A 24,120-nucleotide genomic window follows, 5' to 3' on the forward strand; every position below is an offset into this window, starting at 1 on the left:
ACCAAAAACCTTGCCGTTCTGTTTTTGTAGTTTTACTAAGCAGTGAATATGAATAATCTGTTAAAAAAATGCAAGACATTACAATGAGAGACTACTAAGATCATTAAGATGCTCCTTACTTTTGCATAGATTGAAAATAGAAATAAAAAAAGACACATGTAATGGAGGAAAAGGGGAAAAAATAGAGCTTGAAGAAATATACAAAGCGAGTTGTTAGTTCCTAAAAAAGGCATTTAATAGCTATAAGTTTGTTTTTTGTTCATAAAAACCACAAATCAAGTTGTCAGTTCCCAGAAAAGGATATTTAACAGCAATAAGTTTCTTTTACAATATATTCAAACGAATAATAAAATGCATATACATGCAGTATAAAGAGAAAATCTACTTAGCAAAACTAAACGTATACCAGAGCCAATTGAAAAATTTGACAAAGAAAAGCAAAAAGTATTTCTAATTGGCCACAAGCAAAATGACTCTAGACTTTCAATGACTAATAGCATCAGAGAGCTCCAGCTTCATTCTGACTCTCCTCTCATTCCCATGAACGCAAATACCTATCGAGCAGTGAACGATGGGTTTAGAAACTCACTCTATAGACGAAACTCCAAGTTAAAAGCTATAGATAAGAAGTAATGTCATAAATCAGATTACCAAACATTTGAGCAAAAAAATCCTAAAGAAAATATCAGAGGATTTGAATTTCTATGGAACACTTAACTCTGATCAGAAACATCAAATTTTGGAAAAAAAAACAAAGCAATTTATACCAATCTATAATAATAGTCCGAAAGTATAAGCAAAGAAATAAGTAAAAGGACAAGACAGTATCTCAGGAGAAACCAAAAGCAACGAGATCTGACAAAATTTCTTGATGATATTAATGCAAATAATCCATGAGCATCTTCACACTTCAAGTGCACGAGAGGTAATTTTAATGTTTCTAAACAAAAGAAAAGGATTATATCTCAGGAATCGAGAAAGCAACAAAGACAATCTTAACCAAAACCAGTGAGAATAATTAAACCCAGCAGGATAATGCATCATCAGTGGAACAGTTCAATCAAATAAAACTTAGATCTTCAGACATATTCAAAGTGCAATACATTTGAAATTATTCTACCTAAAGCAATAGTAAGCTTAACCTATGATGTTCCTTATTCCTCCTTGTTTTGATTCTAAAATCGTCTAACTAATGCCTTGAATTTTTGTGGCACTATAGCACTATACTTTTATTATTACTTTAAGTTTTGAATTGCATTACTTTAAGCTTTAAATGTACACCACAAATGCTAATTTTAGCAAATCCAATGATAATTAACATTGATAACCCAAAATATAGCTTTTGTGGTACCTAATTCCCACAAATTGAAATGCAACCCCAAACCAAAAAGTATAAATGATTCTACTATCTACCTTATCATTTGAAAGCTATTAGAATCCTCACACAGTCTTATCAAAATCAAATCTTATTGAAAGCATAATAAATAATTGCACAATGAATAAACCAACAAAAAATGAAAACTCAAAGCAAAAACAATCTGATGTGATCCTAAGCATTATCTGATCAACTACTTTCAAGCTCTTACCATCTACAATCGATCAAAATCCAATTTTTCAATCATTCTAATAACTAATTCTACAACCATAGATGCAACTCACACAAATTTTTTTTTTTTAAAAAAAATCTCTTAGGACTATGAAATTTTATTATTTCTTCTTTCTTTTTTTGCTTCACATTCAATAATAGAAAGTCAGAAATAAAAAAAAAGGAAAACAAGAAAGAAACTCAGAAGACTGCTCAAGTTACAAAGAAAAAGTAACAGAAAAAACTTACAGCATGCAATGAAACAAAAGATCTGTTCTTTCCCTTCATCTGCTTCACCTCATTTTCATTTCAAAAACTCATTTAAAAATGTATTTTGAACTAAAATAAAACCTTACAAAAACTGCTTAAATTAAAGAAACTTGTAGACCTGATTAGGCTGAAAATCCATACTTTTCTCTTCATCTGCTTATTCTTCTTCTCATCTTCTCCTTCTAATCAGGGGAAAAATTAAACAAAAAAATACTTACAGAACCAGCTTAAATTTCACCAAAAAAGTGAACAAAAGCATACATGTTCTGATGAAGATCCATTTTTCCCCTCCCTGCTTCTTTTCATGGCCTTCTTTTTTTTGTCCCATTTCTCTTGCTGTTTAAAATGGGAACCTGAACATAATCAAAGCAAGGCCATTAGAAATTTGTTGCAATTGTGAGAAGCTAATGCAAAGAAAAATCAAAGATTCCTTAATTGCCTTCAAACCAAATTGTTCCATTTTCACCAAAATTATGCCCGAATCTAGTTTCTTGTTTTCATGAAGCTCTATTTGTACTCTCAAAAGTTTCCATTTAACCATTTAATGGTGAGATGAGGAATAAAACTCGTAAAGTAAATTTCACAAGTTTAAATATGCAAACAAATCGTTATAATTTACAAAATAAGCAATCTTGGCAATGGTTATTCGATGCACACCACAAATGTCCACTACCTAAGGCATGACAATGTGTATGTCAGACGCATCCAAACTTGGCAACAAAATATCCTAAAATAAAAACTCATATGCTATCTTACCCAAACAATACAGACAGTCCAAATGAGCAAGAAATATGGAGTAAACCTCTTGACTGGCAATTATTCTTAAAGTTTTCTTACAATAATAGCATAATGGTCAACAACAAATTCAGTAAGTATTTAAGTTTCACATAGTTGTATAACCCCATAATGATTAAAAGTAAGAATTGACCACCATTTTTTCTTTCTTCCCTCTCTTGACAAAAATCTAAGCAGAAAATCATAGAGCAAATCAGTACATATATGACGAGTAAAGCCTAAAAAAAATTGACCACTTAAACATTTTTTTCCTCAGTAAAATTTGAATAATTCTTCACGTTTCTTGCTGTAATAAAAGATAATTAAATAAAATAAGAGACCAAAAAAAACCTTCCATAGTAAACAAAGTAGTATTTATAATTCCAATACAGTGAATTAATGGTGTGCAAATAGTGAAGGATTGAAAGGCTGAAATTAAAAATAAACCAGCTAATAGTGACCATGCTCAACACAAAAGCAAGATAAAAGAAGATAAAAAAGGAATGCATTTTTTACTTACAAAGATTGTTATTCCATGAACTGGTTTCGGAGTGACTGCATCTTCAATCATTTGCACCCTTAACATGAACAAAGTAAATTAATAACATAAAAGAATAAAACAAATTAATAACATAACCAAAAGTAAAATAAAAAGAAGATGACTTAAGAAAATAGGATCTAAATGCAAAGTAATCCTAACATCTTTTTGTTATTTTAGCTGCAAAAAATTCTCTTTACCTTTTCAAGGAATATAAAGAAACTGGAAAGACCAACATATTACCACACCAAACTTTTAATTGCCCATAAACATTGAAATCATTTTCACGAAAGGTAAAGTCCAAATAAGCAAGAAACATGTAGTAAACCACTTAAATGGCAGTAGATGGTAAGAAATTTCTTTGCAATAACAGGCTAATGCTCAATCTGCCATATTTACTCTATATTCACTTTATATTTTCAAAATGTTATCCCCAGTAGATGAACTCAAACCAATCTTCTAGGAACAAAATAAACAAAAATTTAACCAAAAAATGGTATTCTTGTAAACCTAAAATAAAAGGTACTCATTTAAAAGAAGAAAGGCAGGCAAGATTCATGCATATACAAATATATAGGGAACATGTACTTAAAACGAGTATCTCAACTAATGGCTCCTTGATCAGTTTCAGTGTTTTTATCAGCAACTAAGAGAACACAAAAAGTATTTTTTTTCTTTTGTTTTAAAGAATCCATATGCACTCTCCGGAAAATGAGAACCAAAACTTCACAAGGGAAAAAAAAGAAAAATAGTTTTATCAAAAATAAAGACACGAAAAAAATAACTAAAGTTTTCAACAGTCATTGACATGAAATTTGATCTCCACAAATGGAGACTTTGGGTTGGTTACTGTATGGATCGTTTATTGTGAGTCAATAATTGAACACACCCATGCACATAACAAACCAAAAAAAAAAGGCCATAAGATGAGCTATGAAAACTCTATTTTTTCAGAGTTTCTCGACAACCTTTTCCTTCAGTTTCTCAACCAAGTAATTTTTCCATCTATAATAAATATCATACAAGTTTGTATAGGGGGCTCTAGAGACCCAAAAGAAAGAAATAAGTAACATAGAAACTACTTAAAAAAGAGTACAAAAGTTAAAAAAATGAAAAAATAAAATAGAGAAAACCTGAGATGAAGAAGGACGAACCCCAAGGAAGCAAAATTGCACACAATGTTTCTCGGTGATGATCTTCTCTTGGCTGTATCTGTCTTGGGAGAAAGCAGGGATAAAGAAATAAGGAACAATATAGGCGAAATTTAGATATTAACCAGGTGAAAATTTTTGGGGAATAAAACCAATAAATATAGAAAGGAAATAAAGATTAAGAGGCACGGAAAAGGGACTTCAAAAAGGGGAAAAAACTTACAAAATAGCACGACGATGATGGAGAAAATCTCCAAATTTCATACCTGCAGGCTGCAACATTGCAACATCACAGAAGAAAAAAAAAGTTAGACATGATTTTTTGAAGATCTAAGAAAATCACATCTGTTGATAACAAATCTCAGGAAAGAAAACGGCCATCGAACACAGAAAGATTGCATCCTTTTTTCCTTTCTTATTTATCCAACAGATACCTTGGCCAGAAAAGATTTATTAGGGAGATATAAGGGAAAAAATCCGGAGAAAATGTACAAAAAAAGCAAAAAAAAAAAATCACAGAGAAAGTGTTCACCTTTAGAGAACAATCTTCACATTTCTTCATGGTTTAGTTGATAGTCTGACCTCTCAACCTGCGACAAAAAATATGAAACTTATCAGAGGATGAGAGAAAATTTAATCAAGGGGAAACATGTATACAGAACAAAAATGGAGAAACGATGGATTTGAGAGGAAGATGAAAACTCAAGAGAGAAGAACAGGAGGAAACCATGAGAAAGAAGCTTCTGATACAACGGGTCGACGGATTGAGGTGATTGATGTGAAGTGACCAGCTCTGCCACTCTTCAGCCAACAGCTTTGTTGCAAAAGCCAAGAATTGAGAATTGAGGGAGACCTCTGCTTGCTAGTTTACTCGGTGGTCAAAGACCTGCACAAAAGGAAACAAATAAAAGGGAAAAAATGTGCACATGGAGCACTACCAAATTTTAGTGGAACACTTCCTGACAAACAACAAACAAAGAAACAAAAGGATTGCTAAACGTCTGAACAAACAATAGAATTCACGCGTGGGAATGGACGACCATCAATTGGAAATTCACACGGGCGGACGACCACCAATCAACCAATAGCAGCTAACCTCACCAAAAACCTGACATTAGGTAAAATGGGAAGCAGAGTAGCATTATTATCAGCACCACAAAAAAAAAAAAAATTGTCGCAACGATAGATGTCCTATAACCTAATCTAGCCTAGTCTAAGGGGAAAGGGAGGGGGTTCGATGTGAGTACAAACTCCATCGATGAAGGTCAATTAAGACCGCCACAAATTGTGGCAAATTTGTGAGAGGCAGGGATTGAACCCCTGACCTCCAACATCACCTTTAATGGTGATGACCACTGGACCAAATGGCCAGTATCAGCACCACAAGCCTAACACTATTATTATTATTGTTGATGACCACTATGAGTCCGGTCTCGGGTTCCATTGAAGGAGTTGATTTTTTCCAGCCAGGGTTCGGTGGCTCACAAACGCAATCCACAGACCAACAATTGCAAGCAGCAGTTCACGTGAAAGGCGCATGGAGAACGACCACTTTCCAGCAAATCATCAAATGCCATGTCAGCAAACAAAACGCACCATCGGACAACTTCCTAAGCACTTAGTCTATATATGGTCAATAAGAATTGCAGAGGATGAGCACTACTTTAGTCCTTAGCTTTGACTTTTCGTTGGGTTCTTTGTAGCTTTTCTCCTCGGATGTCACAGGAGCAATTAGGAAGATTCCATCATTATTTGTAACTTTCGTTAACCTTTCATTCGCTCGGCCGAATTGGGTTTTCCCAAACGCAGACGATGGCCGCGGCTCTCTCTCTCCAATTTTGTATGGTTTTTTCGCATCAAATATGAACTAATTTCTTCACTCTAGTCAAGGAACAACGGAGGTTTTGGTTCGCCTAAAAATTGTGAGATCGATTTAATTTTATCTTTTTCTTTTATTTGTTGGTATTCGCATATTCCCTAGTTATAGTGCTTATGATTGTTTAATTAATTGATTGTCTTGGATCCGGATAATTAGTTAATTTGATAATCTATTGTCAATTGGGACGTTAAATCCGTAATTGTTTAATTGTCTCAAATTAGTGATAATTGGCATGATTGGATTTGTGTTAGGGGAATACGCGGGCTAACCTAAAATAACCTTGGTAGTGTGTTATTTGGTTAGAATAGAACTCCTCTAATACGTAAGGCAATTAGGGAATTAAATCTTACGGGCGTACCTAAGATTATTTCTCAATTAGAGTAGTGATTAACAGGCGTACCTTAATTACCGACACAGTAAGGAGGGGTTGACTGTCATCGCTTGTTTGGCAGTTATAACCTATTTATTAGTAAATAATTGGAATTGCCTTTGTTTCGATGATCAATTAGGTGAACCATTGCTGAAGTTATTCCTTGGTTAGATCCTTTGATTTTAGTAAATTGTTATTTAATTTCTAGTTGGCTATTTTATTTTTATTATTTTACTTTTAGTTGAATTTTTTAAATTGTCACCCCTGAGATAAAAACACCCCCCTTGTCACTGTGAATTTGAAAAGAAACAATTACCCCCAATCCCTGTGAATTCGACCCTGCTCACCGCTATCTACAGAAATTACTTTTAGTTTGAGCAGGTTTTATTATTGCACAGGTTTCGACAACCTGTCAATTTTTGGCGCCGTTGCCGGGGACTGGTGTCAGTTATTTGCCTCTTTTTAAATTCATTTTTGTTCTAATTTTCTGGTGCTTTTCGAGTGCATGCCTCGTTCTTCTTGTACAGGTGAATTAATTTTTGATCCCGAGGTAGAGAAGATTGCGCATAGAACAAGAAAAGAGACCAGACAACTCAGAGAGGAGCACTTGAGTGCTGTATCTCTGAGACCTGAGCCAGAAGTTGAACCAACAAATTCGTTTGGTGACACTTCGAGTGACTCGGAGCAAGAAGAAATCCCTATGGCTAATGCACGAATATTAAGGGAGTTGGCTGCTCCTGATTTAATTCAGCAGCCTTTATGCATCACTTTCTCGAGTTTGAGTGATAACACTCCATTTGAATTAAAATCTGGTCTAATTTATCTTTACCTTCTTTTCATGGTTTATCAGGTGAGGAGCCGTTTAAGCATCTGTAGGAGTTTGATGTCGTGTGCAATAGTATGAATCCCTCAAGAATCACAGAAGAGTAGATAAAAATGAGGGCATTCCCCTTCTCCCTGAAAGATTCAGCAAAAGACTGGTTGTACTACCTACCACCAGGTAGTATCACCACGTTGGACCAGTTGAAGAAAAATTTTTTAAATAAATATTTCCCTGCGTCCAGAGCTACGAGTTTAAAGAAAGAAATTTGTGGTATCAAGCAGCATCCAGGGGAGTCGCTTTATGAGTACTGGGAGCGATTCAAGAAATTGTGCATTAAGTGCCCCCAACACCAAATAAGTGAGCAGTTACTTATACAATATTTTTACGAGGGGCTACTCTTCAGAGACAGGAGTATCATTGATGCTGCGAGTGGAAGAGCACTAGTGAACAAGACCCCTCGAGCAGCGTGGGAGCGAATTGAAGGAATGGCGGAGAATTCGCAGCAATTCGGTACGAGGGAGGATGTCCCGATATGCAAGGTGAATGAGGTAGAGATATCCTCTATCCAGCAGCAGTTGACGGAGTTAACCTCATTTGTTAGGCAACTGGCTGTAGGGAACGCATCTCAGGCCAAGGTGTGTGGGATTTGCACTAGTATGGGTCATTCAACAGACATGTGCCCAATGATCCAAGAAGAAAGTGTGGAGCAAGTGAACATGGCTGGTCACGCGGCCGAGCCAAGAAATCAATATGACCCATATTCGAACACCTACAATCCTGGTTGGAGGGACCATCCCAACTTCAGTTATGGAGGAAATAGACAGTCCAATTTTATGCCAAGTAGACAACAAGAGTACCAGCAGCAGTATCAATTTCGACCACCACCACCTCCACCGAGCGCCAGTCCATCTTTGGAAAATATGATGAAACAATTGATGGCTAGTACCGCACAACACCAACAAAAGACGGACTCCGAATTACGGAACATAAGAAGTCAGATGGGTCAGATACAAGCGATGTAGAATCAGATAAGTCAGATGGCAATATCAATCAACCGTCTGGAGTCTCAAGTAAATGGAAGATTGCCATCCCAACCTGAACTGAACCTGAAGAACGTAAGTGCAATGACTTTAAGGAGCGGGAAGGAAATTCAGGGGCCCGAACTCGTGACTCCAAAGGATAAGGACGAAGAGAAGATTAAGAAAAAACTTCAGGCAGAGAATACAAGCACCAAAAATCCAGTGATACTCCCTGACCCGATCATAGACGTTAAAACTAATCCCCCTCCATTTCCTTGCAGGTTGGAGAAACCGAAGAAACAGGACAAGGAGAAAGAGATCATGGAGGTGCTTCGCAAGGTAGAGATCAATATCCCCCTGTTAGACGCCATCAAACAAGTGTCGAAGTATGTAAAATTTTTGAGGGACCTATGTATCAACCGAAAGCGGCTGAGGGGAGACGAAAGGATCATTGTTGGGGAGAATGTGTCTGCAGTTCTCCAAAGGAAGCTTCCACCAAAGTGTGGGGATTCAGGTAGGTTTACTGTCCCATGTAGGATAGGTAACACTTTAATTAGGAATACCCTGCTGGACTTAGGAGTATCGATCAACGTAATGCCTAAATCTATGTATGCTTCTCTGAATCTCGTTCCATTAAAAGAAACCGAGATAATAATTCAATTAGCTGACCGAACAAATGCATACCCTAATGGGTTGGTAGAGGATGTGCTGGTTAAAGTTAATGAATTGATATTCCCGGCTGACTTTTATGTACTTGACATGGATGATGATCATTCCCCTGACCCCTCACATTTGCTACTAGGTAGACCCTTTTTTAGCACAGCACAAACAAAAATTGACGTTAATAAAGGTACATTGTCCATGGAATTTGATGGAGAACTAGTCCACTTTAATAATTTTGATACAATGGAACATTCTGTTAACTCTCACCCTGTGTTTGTTATTCATGCTATTAATCCCTCTGTGCAAGAACTTTCTGAGTTTGCTTGTAGGGATAAATTCAAATTTACTGAGAACAAGTATAAGGGGATGAAAGTACTGTATGAGGTGAAAAGGAGTAGAAAATTAAGAAAGAAAGCTGCACTCAAAGGCTATTTGGATCCTGGAGGAGGGCCACCGATTTTCAGGAAAATTGAGTTACACCCAGATTGAAGAGTGGTGTTCAATGTCTAACCAAAGACATTAAAGAAAGGCGCTCATTGGGAGGCAACCCAATTTCTTTTAATTGTTTATTCGATTTTATTTGTTAATTTAAATATGTTTCCCTTGAATTTGACTAACTTTTGGCTTCAATTTTCGTTTTTGATGATTTGTAGGTGTCTCTCCGACTTGACGCGCCCACGTCAAGTCGTATGGAGAGTTCACTGTCAAAAGGGTTCTTGCCCTTATGACGAGCCCGCGTCATGTCATATGGAGAGCTCCTCATTTCGTGCCTTCATGGCATGCCCACGTCACATTCGCGGGAGAGATAAGTATTCAAAAAAACTCAAGAACGGTTGTTGATTGTCGGTTAATCTCTGCTTTTGAATCTCAAAAATAAATTTGTCAATGAGAAAAAAAAATTTCAAAAAATAAAAAAATTTAAAAAAAATTTTCTTGAAATTTTTGTTTCACCGTAACTTAGATTTTCAAAGAATATTTTTTTTAACTAAAAAAAAAAACAATTTCTCTTTCTCTTTCTTTTTCTTCTTTTCTTTCTTTCTTTCTTCTTCTTTCTTTTTCTTTCTCCTTTCTCTCTTCTCCGCTGTTTCTTCCTCTTGGTCGATTGGAGCCCATCGCACGCAACCCAGCATAACCGTATGCCGTAGCTCGCGCATGCCGCCCACGCCGCCAGCAGCGACCGCGACCCATCTTCTCCACCGCCGCGTTCAGCGCATGCAGCGTGCTCCTACCTCGCTGCTCCGCATCTCCTTTCGCGCCGTCGTCCGCACGCCAGAGCTCCACCCCAACTCATCCCCAGCGCACGCCAGTCGCTCCCGAGACTGCCGACGCCAACGCACGCCGCTGCTACAGAAGCTTTCGCCCGCCACCATCTCCTTCACCCTGCACGGTCGCCGGCTGCCGCCTGCTCATCCGCAGCCCACGGACGGCCATCTCGCCACCTTGCCCAGCCGAAGCCATTTCTTTCCCTCTCCCTGGCCGCACCACTGCCCGATGTTAACCGCAACTACCATTCTGCCGACGTGGAGGTATTCCAATTGACAAAGTGGAGGTACTATCCTACTGCATTTTCCATTGATTTGCACCGTTAAGTGCATTATTGAGGGACATCCGCCTCGCTCATTTCATTGCTTCGGGGACGGCCTCTGCCTGCCTTGTTTGGTTAAATTGCACAGTAATTGGGCTTCTATTGTTTGTGCTGTCACAAAGTTATTTGAGAGTTCATTGCTGCACTGGTTGTGTTAATTTACCTTGTTGGGAGTTAGTTTGCTTGTAGGGGTCTTCGGTGGCAGTGATTTGCTTGTTCATATTGGTGCCATTCAATTGCTTTGTGGGGTTCTTCTGCCAATTGACTACGTGTGGATTTGTGTGGAATGCTTCTTGAGCCAATACCTAGACACATTGCCTACTAGTCGATGTTGCTATTCCTAATTTTCTGAACTTATATTGCTGAATTTAACATATTATTGGGGCAGTTGTTATGGTTTGCCTGGTGGGGGCATTTGTTGAAATTTTAGAGTGCATTTGTTGAGAGTGTGGATGGCCCAAGTTTGCTTGTTGACTGACTGAATTGGGTAGTCTCTGTGCTTATTGACGTGACTTTGCTAGTTTCCAGTTGTTGATAATAGTTTCTGGATGTTGGTTTTGGAGTGAAACTGTTGCTTTGTTGACCATATTTGGGCTTGGGTGGCCCGTGTTCGCTTTTGATTGTTGAGTTGGGAGGCACTGGTGACTACTGAATTTCATTTGTTGGATCCTATTGTGTCTCTGCTAATTGCATCTGCTGGTTTCTATAATTGTTGGAGACTTTGTTGAGATTTTGGGTGGACAGAGTTTTGCATTTGCTAGTTGAATTGAGTTAAGATGTCTCAGCACTTGGGTGCATACTTCCGCCGCATCAGTTTCCCTCTACCGTTCCCGCCTACCCCTTCGCCACTCGAGAGGGAAGTTTCATTGTTCTCATCACTTTAATTACTTTATTACCTCCATTGAGGACAATGTAGGATTTAGCTGTGGGGGGGAGCAGTTATGGTGTTAGTTTTTCTAGTTTTTTAGTTTTCAAATATTTTTCTTTTATTTTTAGTTTGTTATTTGTCTAATTTTCGTTTACTTGTTTTGTCATTTATCTGTCTAGCTCTCCTATGACTGCCAAAGTTTGATGATGGTTGTTAACTCTATTTCTACTATTGTCAAGTTTTAATAATAAAAGTGTATCTAGTCAATGTGGTTGAATCCAAGAACATCTCTTTGGTGAATATCGATGATTGTTTTACTCTTACAATTTTTGGTTAACTTTTTTAGGCATAGGAAATGATTGTTGGCATTTTCATGTGAATTGATCCGATTATTAACCTTAGTTCTCCATGTTTGAAAATGAGGCTAGCTGATGCAAATTTTCTTTTGATTTTTGTGTTATATTGAGTTTTTGTGTTATTTAACTGAGAATAAGAGTTGACTGTACTCCGCTAGTCGTTACTATCGAATAACCGGGGATGTTCACCAAAAATGTCGATTCTCGCGTCAAAAAATAGTAATTGCTATGAGTACGTGGTCACGTGGCGATAGAAGTTAAGTAATCGGGCTCTTTCATCTGATAAATGTCAGAGTTTGCGTCAAAAGGCTCCAATGGCTAGAGACTAAATCTTTTATTACTATTAAAAAAAGAAAAAAAGAAAAAAAGGGAAAAAATAGAAAACATGAAAAAATAAGGTGAAGGTTGTGTTAGTGTGTGATAAAAATCAGCTTGCCGACTTATGAATTTAGTGTTGAGATTTTGGTTAATAGTTGGACCATTTGCTGATAAATGTTAAGCGATCATTCCTTCTTCTTAGATTAGTTAATCTGGAATTGAAGGAGTTTGTGATTTAGAAGCTAACCGGAGTGATGTTTCTTGGATCTTGATCACTGAGGCTCGATCTATGTTTTTCTTGGTGTCTTGGCAATATGGTAGATAGGGTAATAATCATTGTCGAATATTGGTGTTTGTTTATTGTTCTTATGCTTGAGGACAAGCATGATTTAGGTGTGGGGGGAATTGATAGGTTGCAATTTTACCATTTATTTTATTATTAATTTCCCCTATTATCTGACCTGATGTGGATTAATTGCTAGATTCTACTCACTTTTGATATTTTGTATTTATTTCAGGGAGTACAACGAAAAAATCATAACAAGTGCCAATTTGGCAGAAAAGGAATCCAGATGATAGAGTTTGGCCCAGGGGCATTTTTGGAAAAGAAGATGTTACGCCCATTTTGGTAAATTCTGCGAAGGAAGGACGGCTGAAGGGGTTCTTCTTGCTAGTAGGAGCCGCCGCACAGCGATCTTAGTTAGTAATTAGATAGAATAAGAATTGCAGAGGATGTGCACAACTTTAGTCCTTAGCTTTGACTTTTCGTTGGGTTCTTTGTAGCTTTTCTCCTCGGATGTCACAGGAGCAATTAGGAAGATTCCATCTTTATTTGTAACTTTCGTTAGCCTTTCATTCGCTCGGCCGAATTGGGTTTTCCCAAACGCAGACAATGGCCGCGGCTATCTCTCTCCAATTTTGTATGGTTTTTTCGCATCAAATGTGAACTAGTTTCTTCACTCTAGTCAAGGAACAACGGAGCCTTTGGTTGACCTAAAGATTGTGAGATCGATTTAATTTTATCTTTTTCTTTTATTTGTTGGTATTCGCATATTCCCTAGTTACAGTGCTTATGATTGTTTAATTAATTGATTGTCTTGGATCCGGATAATTAGTTAATTTGATAATCTATTGTCAATTGGGACGTTAAATCCGTAATTGTTTAATTGTCTCAAAATAGTGATAACTGGCATGATTGGATTTGTGTCAGGGAAATACGCGGGCTAACCTAAAATAACCCTGGTAGTGTGTTATTTGGTTAGAATATGGCTCCTCTAATACGTAAGGCAATTGGGGAATTAAATCTTACGGGCATACCTAACATTATTTCTCAATTAGAGTAGTGATTAACGGGCGTACCTTAATCACCGACACAGTAAGAAGGGGTTGACTGTCATCGCTTGTTTGGCAGTTATAACCTATTTATTAGTAAATAATCGGAATTGTCTTTGTTTCGATGATCAATTAGGTGAACCATTGCTGAAGTTATTCCTTGGCTAGATCCTTTGATTTTAGTAAATTGTTATTTAATTTCTAGTTGGCTATTTTATTTTTATTATTTTACTTTTAGTTGAATTGCTTAAATTGTCACCCCTGAGATAAAAACACCCCCTTGTCACTGTGAATTTGAAAAGAAACAATTACCCCCAATCCCTGTGGATTCGACCCTGCTCACCGCTATTTATAGAAATTACTTTTAGTTTGAGCAGATTTTATTATTGTACAGGTTTCGACAACCTGTCAGGATTTAAAATGTTTGATAGAATTTTTTCATAATTTAGGGATTTCTAATGTGTCCCTTTTACTTGAAGGAAGATCTCTATTTATACCAAGCTTGACCTTTAAAAAAATCTTCCCGAACCTTCCTGCATTTTGGATGTCTTATGACTCAAGAAACCTATTTAATTCTTATAACTCAAGAAATTCATTTAATTTTTACTTTAGTAATAGACTGATCCAAATTGTTCACTCTGAATTAATAAACCTATCAATTCACTCTAATTTAAATGGACACTACACATTTAATTGATTTAAGCCCCACATATTTTTGACCCAATTCATAAGTCCAAATCTTAACGAACTTTCATAATTTAATTTAAATTAAGATCAATTCAATTTATTTATCTAAATAAATTAAATACATTTTTATTTAATCTTGACTACATAAATTTTCTTTGTGTACAGTCAGCCAATTGAAAGGTTTTCTTACCAAGTCCAAAAAGATACATGATGCGATGTCTTAAATCTTGACTAAGGGTCGTTGTTTAGACCTGCTTGTACCAGTCAAGGCGTGAGAATGTTGACTACTGTAAAGCTTGACGAAACAAACTTGGAAGAAAGGAAAATGGCTACTTGTTAGGATATCAGGCCAATTATTTGAAAAGGAAAAGATCAACAATTTAATAAAAAATAATATCTCGCATGAACAATGAGCAACGCACAAGAATTAATGTGGTTCGGCTTAATCACAAAACCTACGTCCACGGAGAGAAAAACTTGTTCTTACTATGAGAGAAAAACACCACAAGATTACAACTTGATTTCCAAGCCCCAACTCTTGTATAACCCTCTTACCCACTAAGAACTCTCTCACTCCTTTCTTGTATCTCTGTAGTATGCCAATCTACCTATTTATAGAGAACATTACTTGGCCAAAAAATCAAATAACAATTGGAAACCAATACTAATTCTTAAACTCATATAGAGTAGGAAATAACATCTAATTCTAAACCAAATAGGACTTTACTTGACTATTACTTCAAGTAACTAAAATCTAAGTAGGAAACTAGTTGCTTTCCACATCAAATAAGGATCTTGACTAAAAGAAATTAAACCAATTTCCTAACAAATCTCCACCTTGGCGAATATTTCTTTTAGCAAACACAGCAAACCATCCCAAAAACTCCATTTGCCATTTTCCACCAAATACCTTGGTGCCTAGCTATACACTCGAATCAAGACAGTCTTGTTTTCAACTGATTCAATCGGCAAATGAACGTGTGTAACTAACCGAATCTAACATCTAGTTGACTCGTGAGAGGGGGCTCAATTCAGCCTCTCCCACAGCAATACTTTTCCTCTCACCACCATTTATAATTTGAGAGCATTCCTGGATCCCCTTCCTCTCCCAATTCATTGAGGTATTGTCTATCAATTTGAAAAATGACCTAATTGTCCAAATTACATTTCAATCTTCCTGGCGGCCGGGGGCCTTGGCTCATTCTCATTTTGCAAACAACTCCGCACTCTGCAGTAATTAACTCAAAGCTGAAATTCTTTCCAAGTAACCCTGCAATGTCCACCGCTAGACAGGTTTCTCCTTCGAAATTTGATTATAACCCTGCAATGAAGCCAAACATAGTAGTATTTGGTCACAAGTTCTTCACATGTTGTTCCTCTGTATCTTTGGATAGGGAGAGGACTGTTTGTATTGTGGAGCAGCTGTATATCACAAGATTATCAGCCCAATACTTTTTGACAATTAATTTTTAAATCGAGTTATGCCAACAGAAAAATTATTGCTTTTATAACAGGTAAAACAGAAATTTTTTTTTTAAAGAAAGGAACGCTCCAATTCGATGATTCATGCATTAACCAATTTGCTCCCCCAAAAAATTTTTTTTTTCTTGTTGCAATTTGTCATTATCACTTCAATAGCTTTTCACTGTTTAGCACTAATGCAACGACTCTGGAACAGGACCTCAAATCTGCTTTGGTGTCGCCTAATTAACATCAAGAAAGGTTTCATGTCCATGCGATCTTTCGATGATTTATGGGAACATCCCAATCCAACTTGAAAGATCGAAACAAGGCATTTTTGCATCTTGTTTACATCACCTGATAGACCTACATCCTCATTTTCTCTAGCAACCTGAAATACTTGCCTATTTTGTGTTGGGTGTGTTTTTGTATTTTACATCGAAAATTTTATAAAGAATCTCTATTCTTCATAGTTATAAATATAGTGGACTTATATCAGTTTAAATGTGCTAAGAGTCTCAATTCAAGTGTCGTATACACTAACTTAAGAGAGTTTTACGGGCCCACGCCCACGTCCTAATCTAAGAGAGGTTTTGGTTAGATATCAAATCAAAAGAACAAGTTATGGGCATTTGAGCCGTTAAGTATTTTGTATTATTTAACCTCTTTTATGTTTTCAATTTTAAGTGTCTTTCGGGCTTTGGAATTGTTTCCTAGGATTTTTGTACTCTCTCTTTTATACCCTCTTTTATTATAGTAAATCCGTTACTCCTTGTTAGGGTATCAGGCTAATTATTTGAAAAAGAAAAAGACCAACAATTTAATAGAAAACTATATCTAGCACGAACAATGAGCAAGGCACAAGAATTCACGTGGTTCAGCTTAATCACCAAACCTACGTTCACGGAGAGAAATACTTGTTCTTACTATGAGAGAAAAACACCACAAGATTACAACTTGATTCCCAAACCCCAACTCTTGTATAACTCTCTTACCCACTAAGAACTCTCTCACTCTTTTCTTGTGTGTCTTTGTAGTATGCCAACTTACCTATTTATAGAGAACATTACTGCCAAAAAACTAAAAAATAATTGGAAACCAATACTAATTCCTAAACTCATATAGAGTAGGAAATAGCATCTAGTTAAATAGGGCTTTACTTGACTACTACTTCAAGTAACTAAAACCAATTAGGAAACTAGTTACTTCCACACAAAATAAGAATTCTTTCAAAAATTGACAGGGTGTCGAGCCTGTGCAATAATAAATACCTGCTCAAATAAAATACAAATTCTGTATATAAAGGTAAGCAGGGTCGAATCCACAGGGATTGGGGATAATTTAATTTCTTCTCAAGATCCAGATATGGGGGGTTTTTGAAAATGAGAGTAACTAAATTACTTGGAATAAATTAAAATAAAATAAAATAACTACAACTCAAATAACTAATTATCACAATAAAAATAATAATGGACGAACTCTAGCCAAGAGACAACTTCGGAGATGGTTCATTTAATTCGATCACAGATGCAAGGATTATTCCAGTTACTATCTGATAAATTAGTTATAGTTGTCATACACGCGATAAACAACCAACTCTTCCTCAATTTGTCGATAGCCAAGGTACGACCGTTGACTATTTCTCTAATCAGGAAACAACCCTAGGTACGACCATAGAAGTTCAATTCCCTAATTGCATGAATAATTAGAAGAGCCTAATTCTAACCAATCAACACGCTACGAGGGTCTCTTTAAGTTAGCCTGTCTATCTCTCTGACACAAACCCAATCATGCCAGTTGCCACCAATTTAGAATAATTAAACAATTACGGATTTAACTACCCTAATTGGCTTCAGGTTATTGAATTAGTCTAGAATCCGAACCCTGGATAATCGAATAATAAAACAACCATATGAACATAAAGCAGAAGATAGACGAATACCAGTGAATAATGGAAATAAATAAAAACTAATTCGATCTCACAAATTTAGTAGAACCAAGTCCTTCGTTGTTCCTCGACTAGACGAAGGGATTTAATTCATCTTCATGGAGGAAATCCCATGCAAAAGTGTAGAAGTAATTATTGAAAACAAGCTATGTCTTCGTCGCCCCCCGAAGAAACGGAAAAAGGGCAAATAAATAAACGAAAGAATTGGACGAAACCAAAAGAACGAAGTTCCCTATTGGGAAAATGCCGGTTTTCATCCCCAAACTTTGGGGTAAGGACACATTTCGTCCCTCAACTTTTGGACACGACACATTTGATGTCTGAATTAATAATTTTTGACCAATGTCATCCTCAAACGGTAATTTAGCCAATTTTTAACGGAACTGGTCACGTGAAAATCACATGACCGTTGAGTAAACTTAAATCACATTTTTTACAAAATCTGCCAGTTTCCTGCATGCAATCAGTCAACTTTTGGCAATTTTGACTAAGCATCCATCAATAAACACTTGCGTCCCGTACGTAAGGGGGGAAAAAAGCTAAAAATAAGGATAAAATGAAAAATAGGCAAGAAAAGAAATAATCAACATGAAAAATGAAAAGGGATAATTTCACAAACATCTCTTGAGATTTTTAATAGTTACAAAAAGCTCCCCTTAAAATTTAAAAATTACATATACTTTGCATGCATTTACTATTTATATAAGAGCAAATTATTTGAGTAGCCATTGAACTATTTGAATAGTAAAAATTTGGCCCTTCAATTATTCATAACATATTTTTACCCATTGAACTATTAAAAGTATAAACTTTGAGTTATTCATAATATATTTTTACCTATTGAACTAGTATGTTTTGTATTTAACATAAATTAAATATGTAAAAGTTAAAAAAAATAATAAATTGCCCATAACATACCAGCTCTTTATGAGAAACTGGCAGGTTTTGTAGTATGTTTTGTACCAACTCTTTATGGGAAACATACCAACTCTTTATAGGAAAAATTGGTTAAATAGCGCCCAAAGGAAAACTAGTATGTTTTGTATTTAACATAAATTAAACATGTGAAAGTTAAAAAAAATAATAAATTGCCCATAACATACCAACTCTTTATGGGAAACTAGCAGGTTTTGTAGTATGTTTTGTATCAGTTCTTTATGGGAAACATACCAACTCTTTATAGGAAAAATTGGTTAAATAGCGCCCAAAGGAAAACTAGGATGTTTTGTATTTAACATAAATTAAATATGTGAAAGTTTAAAAAAAAAAATTGCTCATAACATACCAACTCTTTATGAAAAATATACCAACTCTTTATAGGAAAAATTGGTTAAATAGCGCTCAAAAGAAAACTAGTATGTTTTGTATTTAACATAAATTAAATATGTGAAAGTTAAAAAAATAATAATAAATTACCCATAACATACCAGCTCTTTATGGGAAATTGGCAGGTTTTGTTAAAAATGTGATTTAAGTTTACTTAACGGTCATGTGATTTTCACGTGACCAATTCCGTTAAAAATTGGCTAAATTGCCGTTTGAGGATGACATTGGTCAAAAATTATTAATTCAGACATCAAATGTGTCGTACCCAAAAGTTGAGGGACAAATGTGTCCTTACCTCAAAGTTTGGGGATGAAATCCGGTATTTTCCCCTAAAACAATTGCCTAGCTTTTCTCCGTGGTCCCGCCGGATAAGGAACAAGCACTGCCAAAGCTCCCTACGCTTCTTTCCTTCCAAAGCTAAAAATGACTCAATGCTTTCCCGTGGTCCCCGCTGCATATTCAAAATCAAAGTACAACAGGCAAGGACTCTTGATGTTTCCTCTTTCTCTCGTCTTTCATTGCTCTTAGGACTCTTAGTACCCAAGACACTCCCAATCAGCCAAAAGAAATACAATCCGTCCGTATCACCATGCGGGCCAGGTTTGTGGCTTGTTTGAAGTCTCAATTATTTTTAGAAAGTCCCTCCTTTTTATAGTTTTCTGTTCCACTCCCTGAAATTGATTCCAAATACCAAATATAAGTAAATATTACTAATTTAAAACCACATTTGGCAAGGACAAAGGGGAAATTAATAATAAAATAACTAACAATTAACACCCTATCAATTCCCCCCACACCTAAATCATGCTTGCCCTCAAGCATGAGAACAACAATTGAACACCAAAATTTGACCATGGCTGTTACTCCAACTACCGTATTGCCAAGACACCAAGAAAATCATATATCAAGCGACACAGGTCAAGATCCAAGAAAAATCACCCCGGTTAGCATCTAAACTACCAACTCCTCCAATTTAAAGCAAATTAATCTAAGCAAAAGGAATGGTTGCTCACATTTATTAGCAAATGGTCCAACTATTAACCAAAATCTCGACATTAAGATCACAAACCGGAAAGCTGACTTATTCACATACGAACACAATCTTCACTTTTCTTTTTTTTTCACACTTTTCTATTTTCTCTCATTTTTTTCTTTTTCTTTTTTTTTTCTTTTTTTTTGAGTAACAAAAGACTTAGTCTATAGCCCTTAGAGCTTTTTGACGCGAACTCCAACATTTGCCAGATGGAGGAGCCCGGTTACTCAACTCCAATTGCTACGGGACCACGCACTCATAGTAACTACTACCTTTTGACTCGAGAATCGACACTTTAGGTGAAAATCCCCGGTTACTCAGTAGCAACCACTAGCGGAGTACAGTCAACTCTTATTTACAACCATATAGCACAATAACTAAAAACAACACAAAAAATAACAGCAGTCAGCCCCAAATTTCCAAATATGGAGAACTAAAATTAATAACTGGACCAATTCGCATGAACAATGCCAACAATCATTCCCTATGCCTAGAAAAGTTAACCAAAAATTAGAAAAGTCAAGCAATTACTGATATTCACTAGAAAGATGTTCCTGAACTTAACCCCATTAACTTGATACCCTTTTATTACTAAAACTTGGCAATATCAGAATTAGAGACAACAACCATCATCAAAACTTGGTAGTTATAGAAGAGCTGACCACTAGAAAAAAGAAAAGAAAATAAACGAAAAGGGAGATAAATATCAAACTAAAAATAAAGGAAAAGCCTTTAGAAACTAAAAACAAAAATACTAGCACCCCAACTGATCTCCCCCCCACACCTAAATGACACATTGCCCTCAATGTGATAATGTAAAAGCCGAAGGAAGGAGAGGGGCGACGGTACTTCCCTGAAATCATCAAAATAGGGGCGGTTCAGGTGGAAATTGTGGATCAACTCCCATCTGGAGCTGTCAAAAATTGACAGGTGCCATTCGTGGATTCACCATGGACTCTAGATATTACTCTAAGCAACAAGAGATTACAATTGCCAACAAATAATGGAAGCCGAAAATTCAAAGCAATAACCATTTTAAAGCCAATCCAACGAATAAAATGCACAATTCAACCACCCAGAGGACATACAAATACATCCAACACATATAGCAATGGCAATCAATAAGCACTTGTGGTCCCAATGTAGTCAATTTCAGGATCAATGCAGTCCAAAAGTGCAACAAATGCTCCAAAGATGTAGGACTTGAATTTAAGAGGCAGAGTACCCCAAGTAGGTCAATTAGGCACAATCGATCAGCAATAAGCAAAGGAAGGGACACAGTAGCCTTCCAATTCAACAAACAGACGCAGAAAGTACCCCACCATACCTGAGCACAGCTCCCAACAATGCATCAAAACAGCAGGTCGAACAAACTAGGAGCTGTGCTAGTGTCTTAATAAATCAACAACTCTCAGCAAATAGACACAATTCTACCCAAAATCGCAACAACTACCACCAATTGGACAGTTGATTGCACACTCAATCCAACCAAAAGTTCTAGCAACAGCATATCAGAATTGGAGCAACAACTTAATCACAAGAACTTGAATTTTCAAACAAGCAAGCATCTCCAAATGTAAGCAACAACTATAGTCAAAAGACCCCACCAGTACCACTGGTGGGCACACAAGGAAGAATTAAATCAAATATGATCGATCGATGGCAGGAGCGCCCAAATTCAATCAACAACAAGTAATCCAGACAAACAAAAGCAAAAGAGAAACACAAGAAAAGGGGCCAGATATCGATCAAACAAAAGCCATTGCCCACCGTGAATAGAAAAACACTAAAAAGCAAAAGGTAATGGTAAACCACAGAGGGAAGAAGGGACCGGACACCGTTGGTGGCATCGGGACTGAGCGCTTGGGGCAGCACGACAGCGTTTAGGGCAGGCCGTGGGAGGAAGGAAAAGTCGTGCGATGGAGCAAGAGGCTGCTGCAGAGGTGGGAGCGAGCTGGGAGGTCGCAGCGCATAGCTGGTCAGCGGCGTGCAGCTGTGTGGATGGACGCGAGGGGATCTGGGGTGGTCGAGCGCAGGTGGAGTGAGGTGGAGAGACGCGGCTGCTGGAGTGCGACGTGGGCTGGTGGCGGCCCTGGTGTTGCTCTGGTGCCGTGGTGAGGGCGGCGCGTGGCTCAGGTCTCGGTCGAAGAAGAAAAGAAAAGAAGAAGAAGAAGGAAGCGGGGAAGAAGAGGAAGAAAAGGGAAAGAAGAAAGAAAGGAAAGAAAGAAAGAGAAAAGAAAAACAAGAAAAGAAAAAAGAGAATAAAATATTTTTGGGGGGGTTTTTTTTTCAATGTTTTTTTTTCAAAAATTTTTTTTCCGAATTTAAATTTTCAAAATCTGAATTTTTTAAGAAAAAGAAAAAAAGAAGAAGAAAAAAAAATGTTTTTTTTTTCTTTTTTTGAAATTTTTTTTTGTGAATTTTTAATTTTTTTAATTCATTTTTGGGTAGTCAAACACCGCGTGGGCACGCCAAGATTGTAAAACGTCCACTGACCATGAGACTTGAATTTAGACGCTTAATGCGTGCCCTCCTCGCGTGGGCACGCCAAGATTACCTATTCTGGTCATAGTGAGGAAACATCAAGAGTGATTAGTACCCAAGTGAGAAACGACATATTTAAGAAATTGAACACAAAAATAACAAAATCAACAATTGGGTTGCCTCCCAAAAAGCGCCTTTCTTTAATGTTTTTGGCTAGACATTATTATGTCTTGTTCATGGAGGATAAAATCTTGTGGCTTGCTTCAATGCTTCATCTTCAATGTGATCCTGGTAACCCTCATAGATGGAGTAATCTTTGAGCACACGAGCTACGGTCTTCCATGGACTAGTTGATGGCGCCAAATAATCAAGCATTGATCGCAATTCTTCATCCACTCCTCCATCAAGAGCATTCAACGGTTCAAAATATTTGACCATAGCTACTCTTAACTCATTCCTGCCATGAGACTCAAGAACCTCCGATATAACAAAATCAATCTCACTAACAGAAATTATAGAGTAAGAGTCAGGAGAATATAGATTAAGGGATGGAGGGGGTGTCAACACATTTGATGATTATTCACTGGATTCTTTCATTTGAATGGGTTGCGGTTGGGGTTCCATTTCTTCCTTTTCGGCTTCTTTTCCAACTGCATCTGTGCATCTCTCTTCTTGAAACTCTTGCAGCTCCTCATCACTAGTCAGGCAAATTTCACTCTCATTTTCTTCTAGATCAACAATGGTTTTCGAGGGCAATTCTTCAATTTGATCTGCCAGATTAATCATTGCCTCCCTCATCATTCCATTTCTCATTTGTGTTTCCTGTTGAAATTGGTATGTATTAGTAGCTATTGATTCCACTATTTCTTCAAGAGACATACCTGACATAGATGATGATTCTTGAGACTCATACTGCTGAAAATTCATTGGCCCCGTTGTATAATTATAATTGGAGTTATCCCACCATCCTTGATCATACCCGTTTGAATAAGAGTCATACCACGTTTGAGATCGAGGTGAAGAATCTCCAAATTTTTTTGTTAGATAATCACTCAGGTAGTCTTGATATTCGGGGCACATACCGGTTGAATGATCCCTGACATAACAAATTCCACAGGTTGCAGCAACCATTCTTTCAATAAGAGAGTTTAGTGCCTCTGAATATGCAAACTTAGAAAAAAAACAAGCCTCATTGTCTTCCCTGGAAACAAAATCCAGTCTATCACCAAAATACGGAGTGTTAGAAGCCATAAACTATATATAAAAAAATAAGAGAAAGATAAACAAAAAAAATGAAAACAAGAGGAATTAAAAAATAAACAAATTAATCTGACACCAGTCCCCGGCAACGGCGCCAAAAATTGACAGGGTGTCGAGCCTGTACAATAATAAATACCTGCTCAAATAAAATACAAATTCTGTATATAGCGGTAAGCAGGGTCGAATCCACAGGGATTGGGAATAATTTAATTTCTTCTCAAGTTCCAGATATGGGGGTTTTTTGAAAATGAGAGTAACTAAATTACTTGGAATAAATTAAAATAAAATAAAATAACTACAACTCAAATAACTAATTATCACAATAAAAATAATAATGGACGAACTCTAGCCAAGAGACAACTTCGGAGATGGTTCACTTAATTCGATCAC

At 36.7% G+C, this 24,120-nt stretch overlaps 1 protein-coding gene and 1 non-coding gene across 2 annotated transcripts; one reads left to right on the forward strand and one right to left on the reverse strand.

Moving 5' to 3' along the window:
- Positions 1 to 7,638: 7,638 nt before the first annotated feature.
- LOC113705092 (small nucleolar RNA R71) lies at positions 7,639 to 7,745 on the reverse strand. The gene has a single exon (XR_003451741.2). It is a non-coding gene; the product is annotated as a small nucleolar RNA R71 (small nucleolar RNA).
- A 682-nt stretch (positions 7,746 to 8,427) lies between these two features.
- Positions 8,428 to 9,561, forward strand: LOC113704856 (uncharacterized). Its single transcript, XM_027226727.1, has one exon. It carries the CDS (start codon positions 8,428 to 8,430, stop codon positions 9,559 to 9,561), a length of 1,134 nt encoding a protein of 377 aa, XP_027082528.1.
- Positions 9,562 to 24,120: the final 14,559 nt, after the last annotated feature.

This window comes from Coffea arabica, chromosome 8e (genome assembly GCF_036785885.1).
Source record: "Coffea arabica cultivar ET-39 chromosome 8e, Coffea Arabica ET-39 HiFi, whole genome shotgun sequence".
NCBI classification, from domain to species: Eukaryota; Viridiplantae; Streptophyta; class Magnoliopsida; order Gentianales; family Rubiaceae; genus Coffea; species Coffea arabica.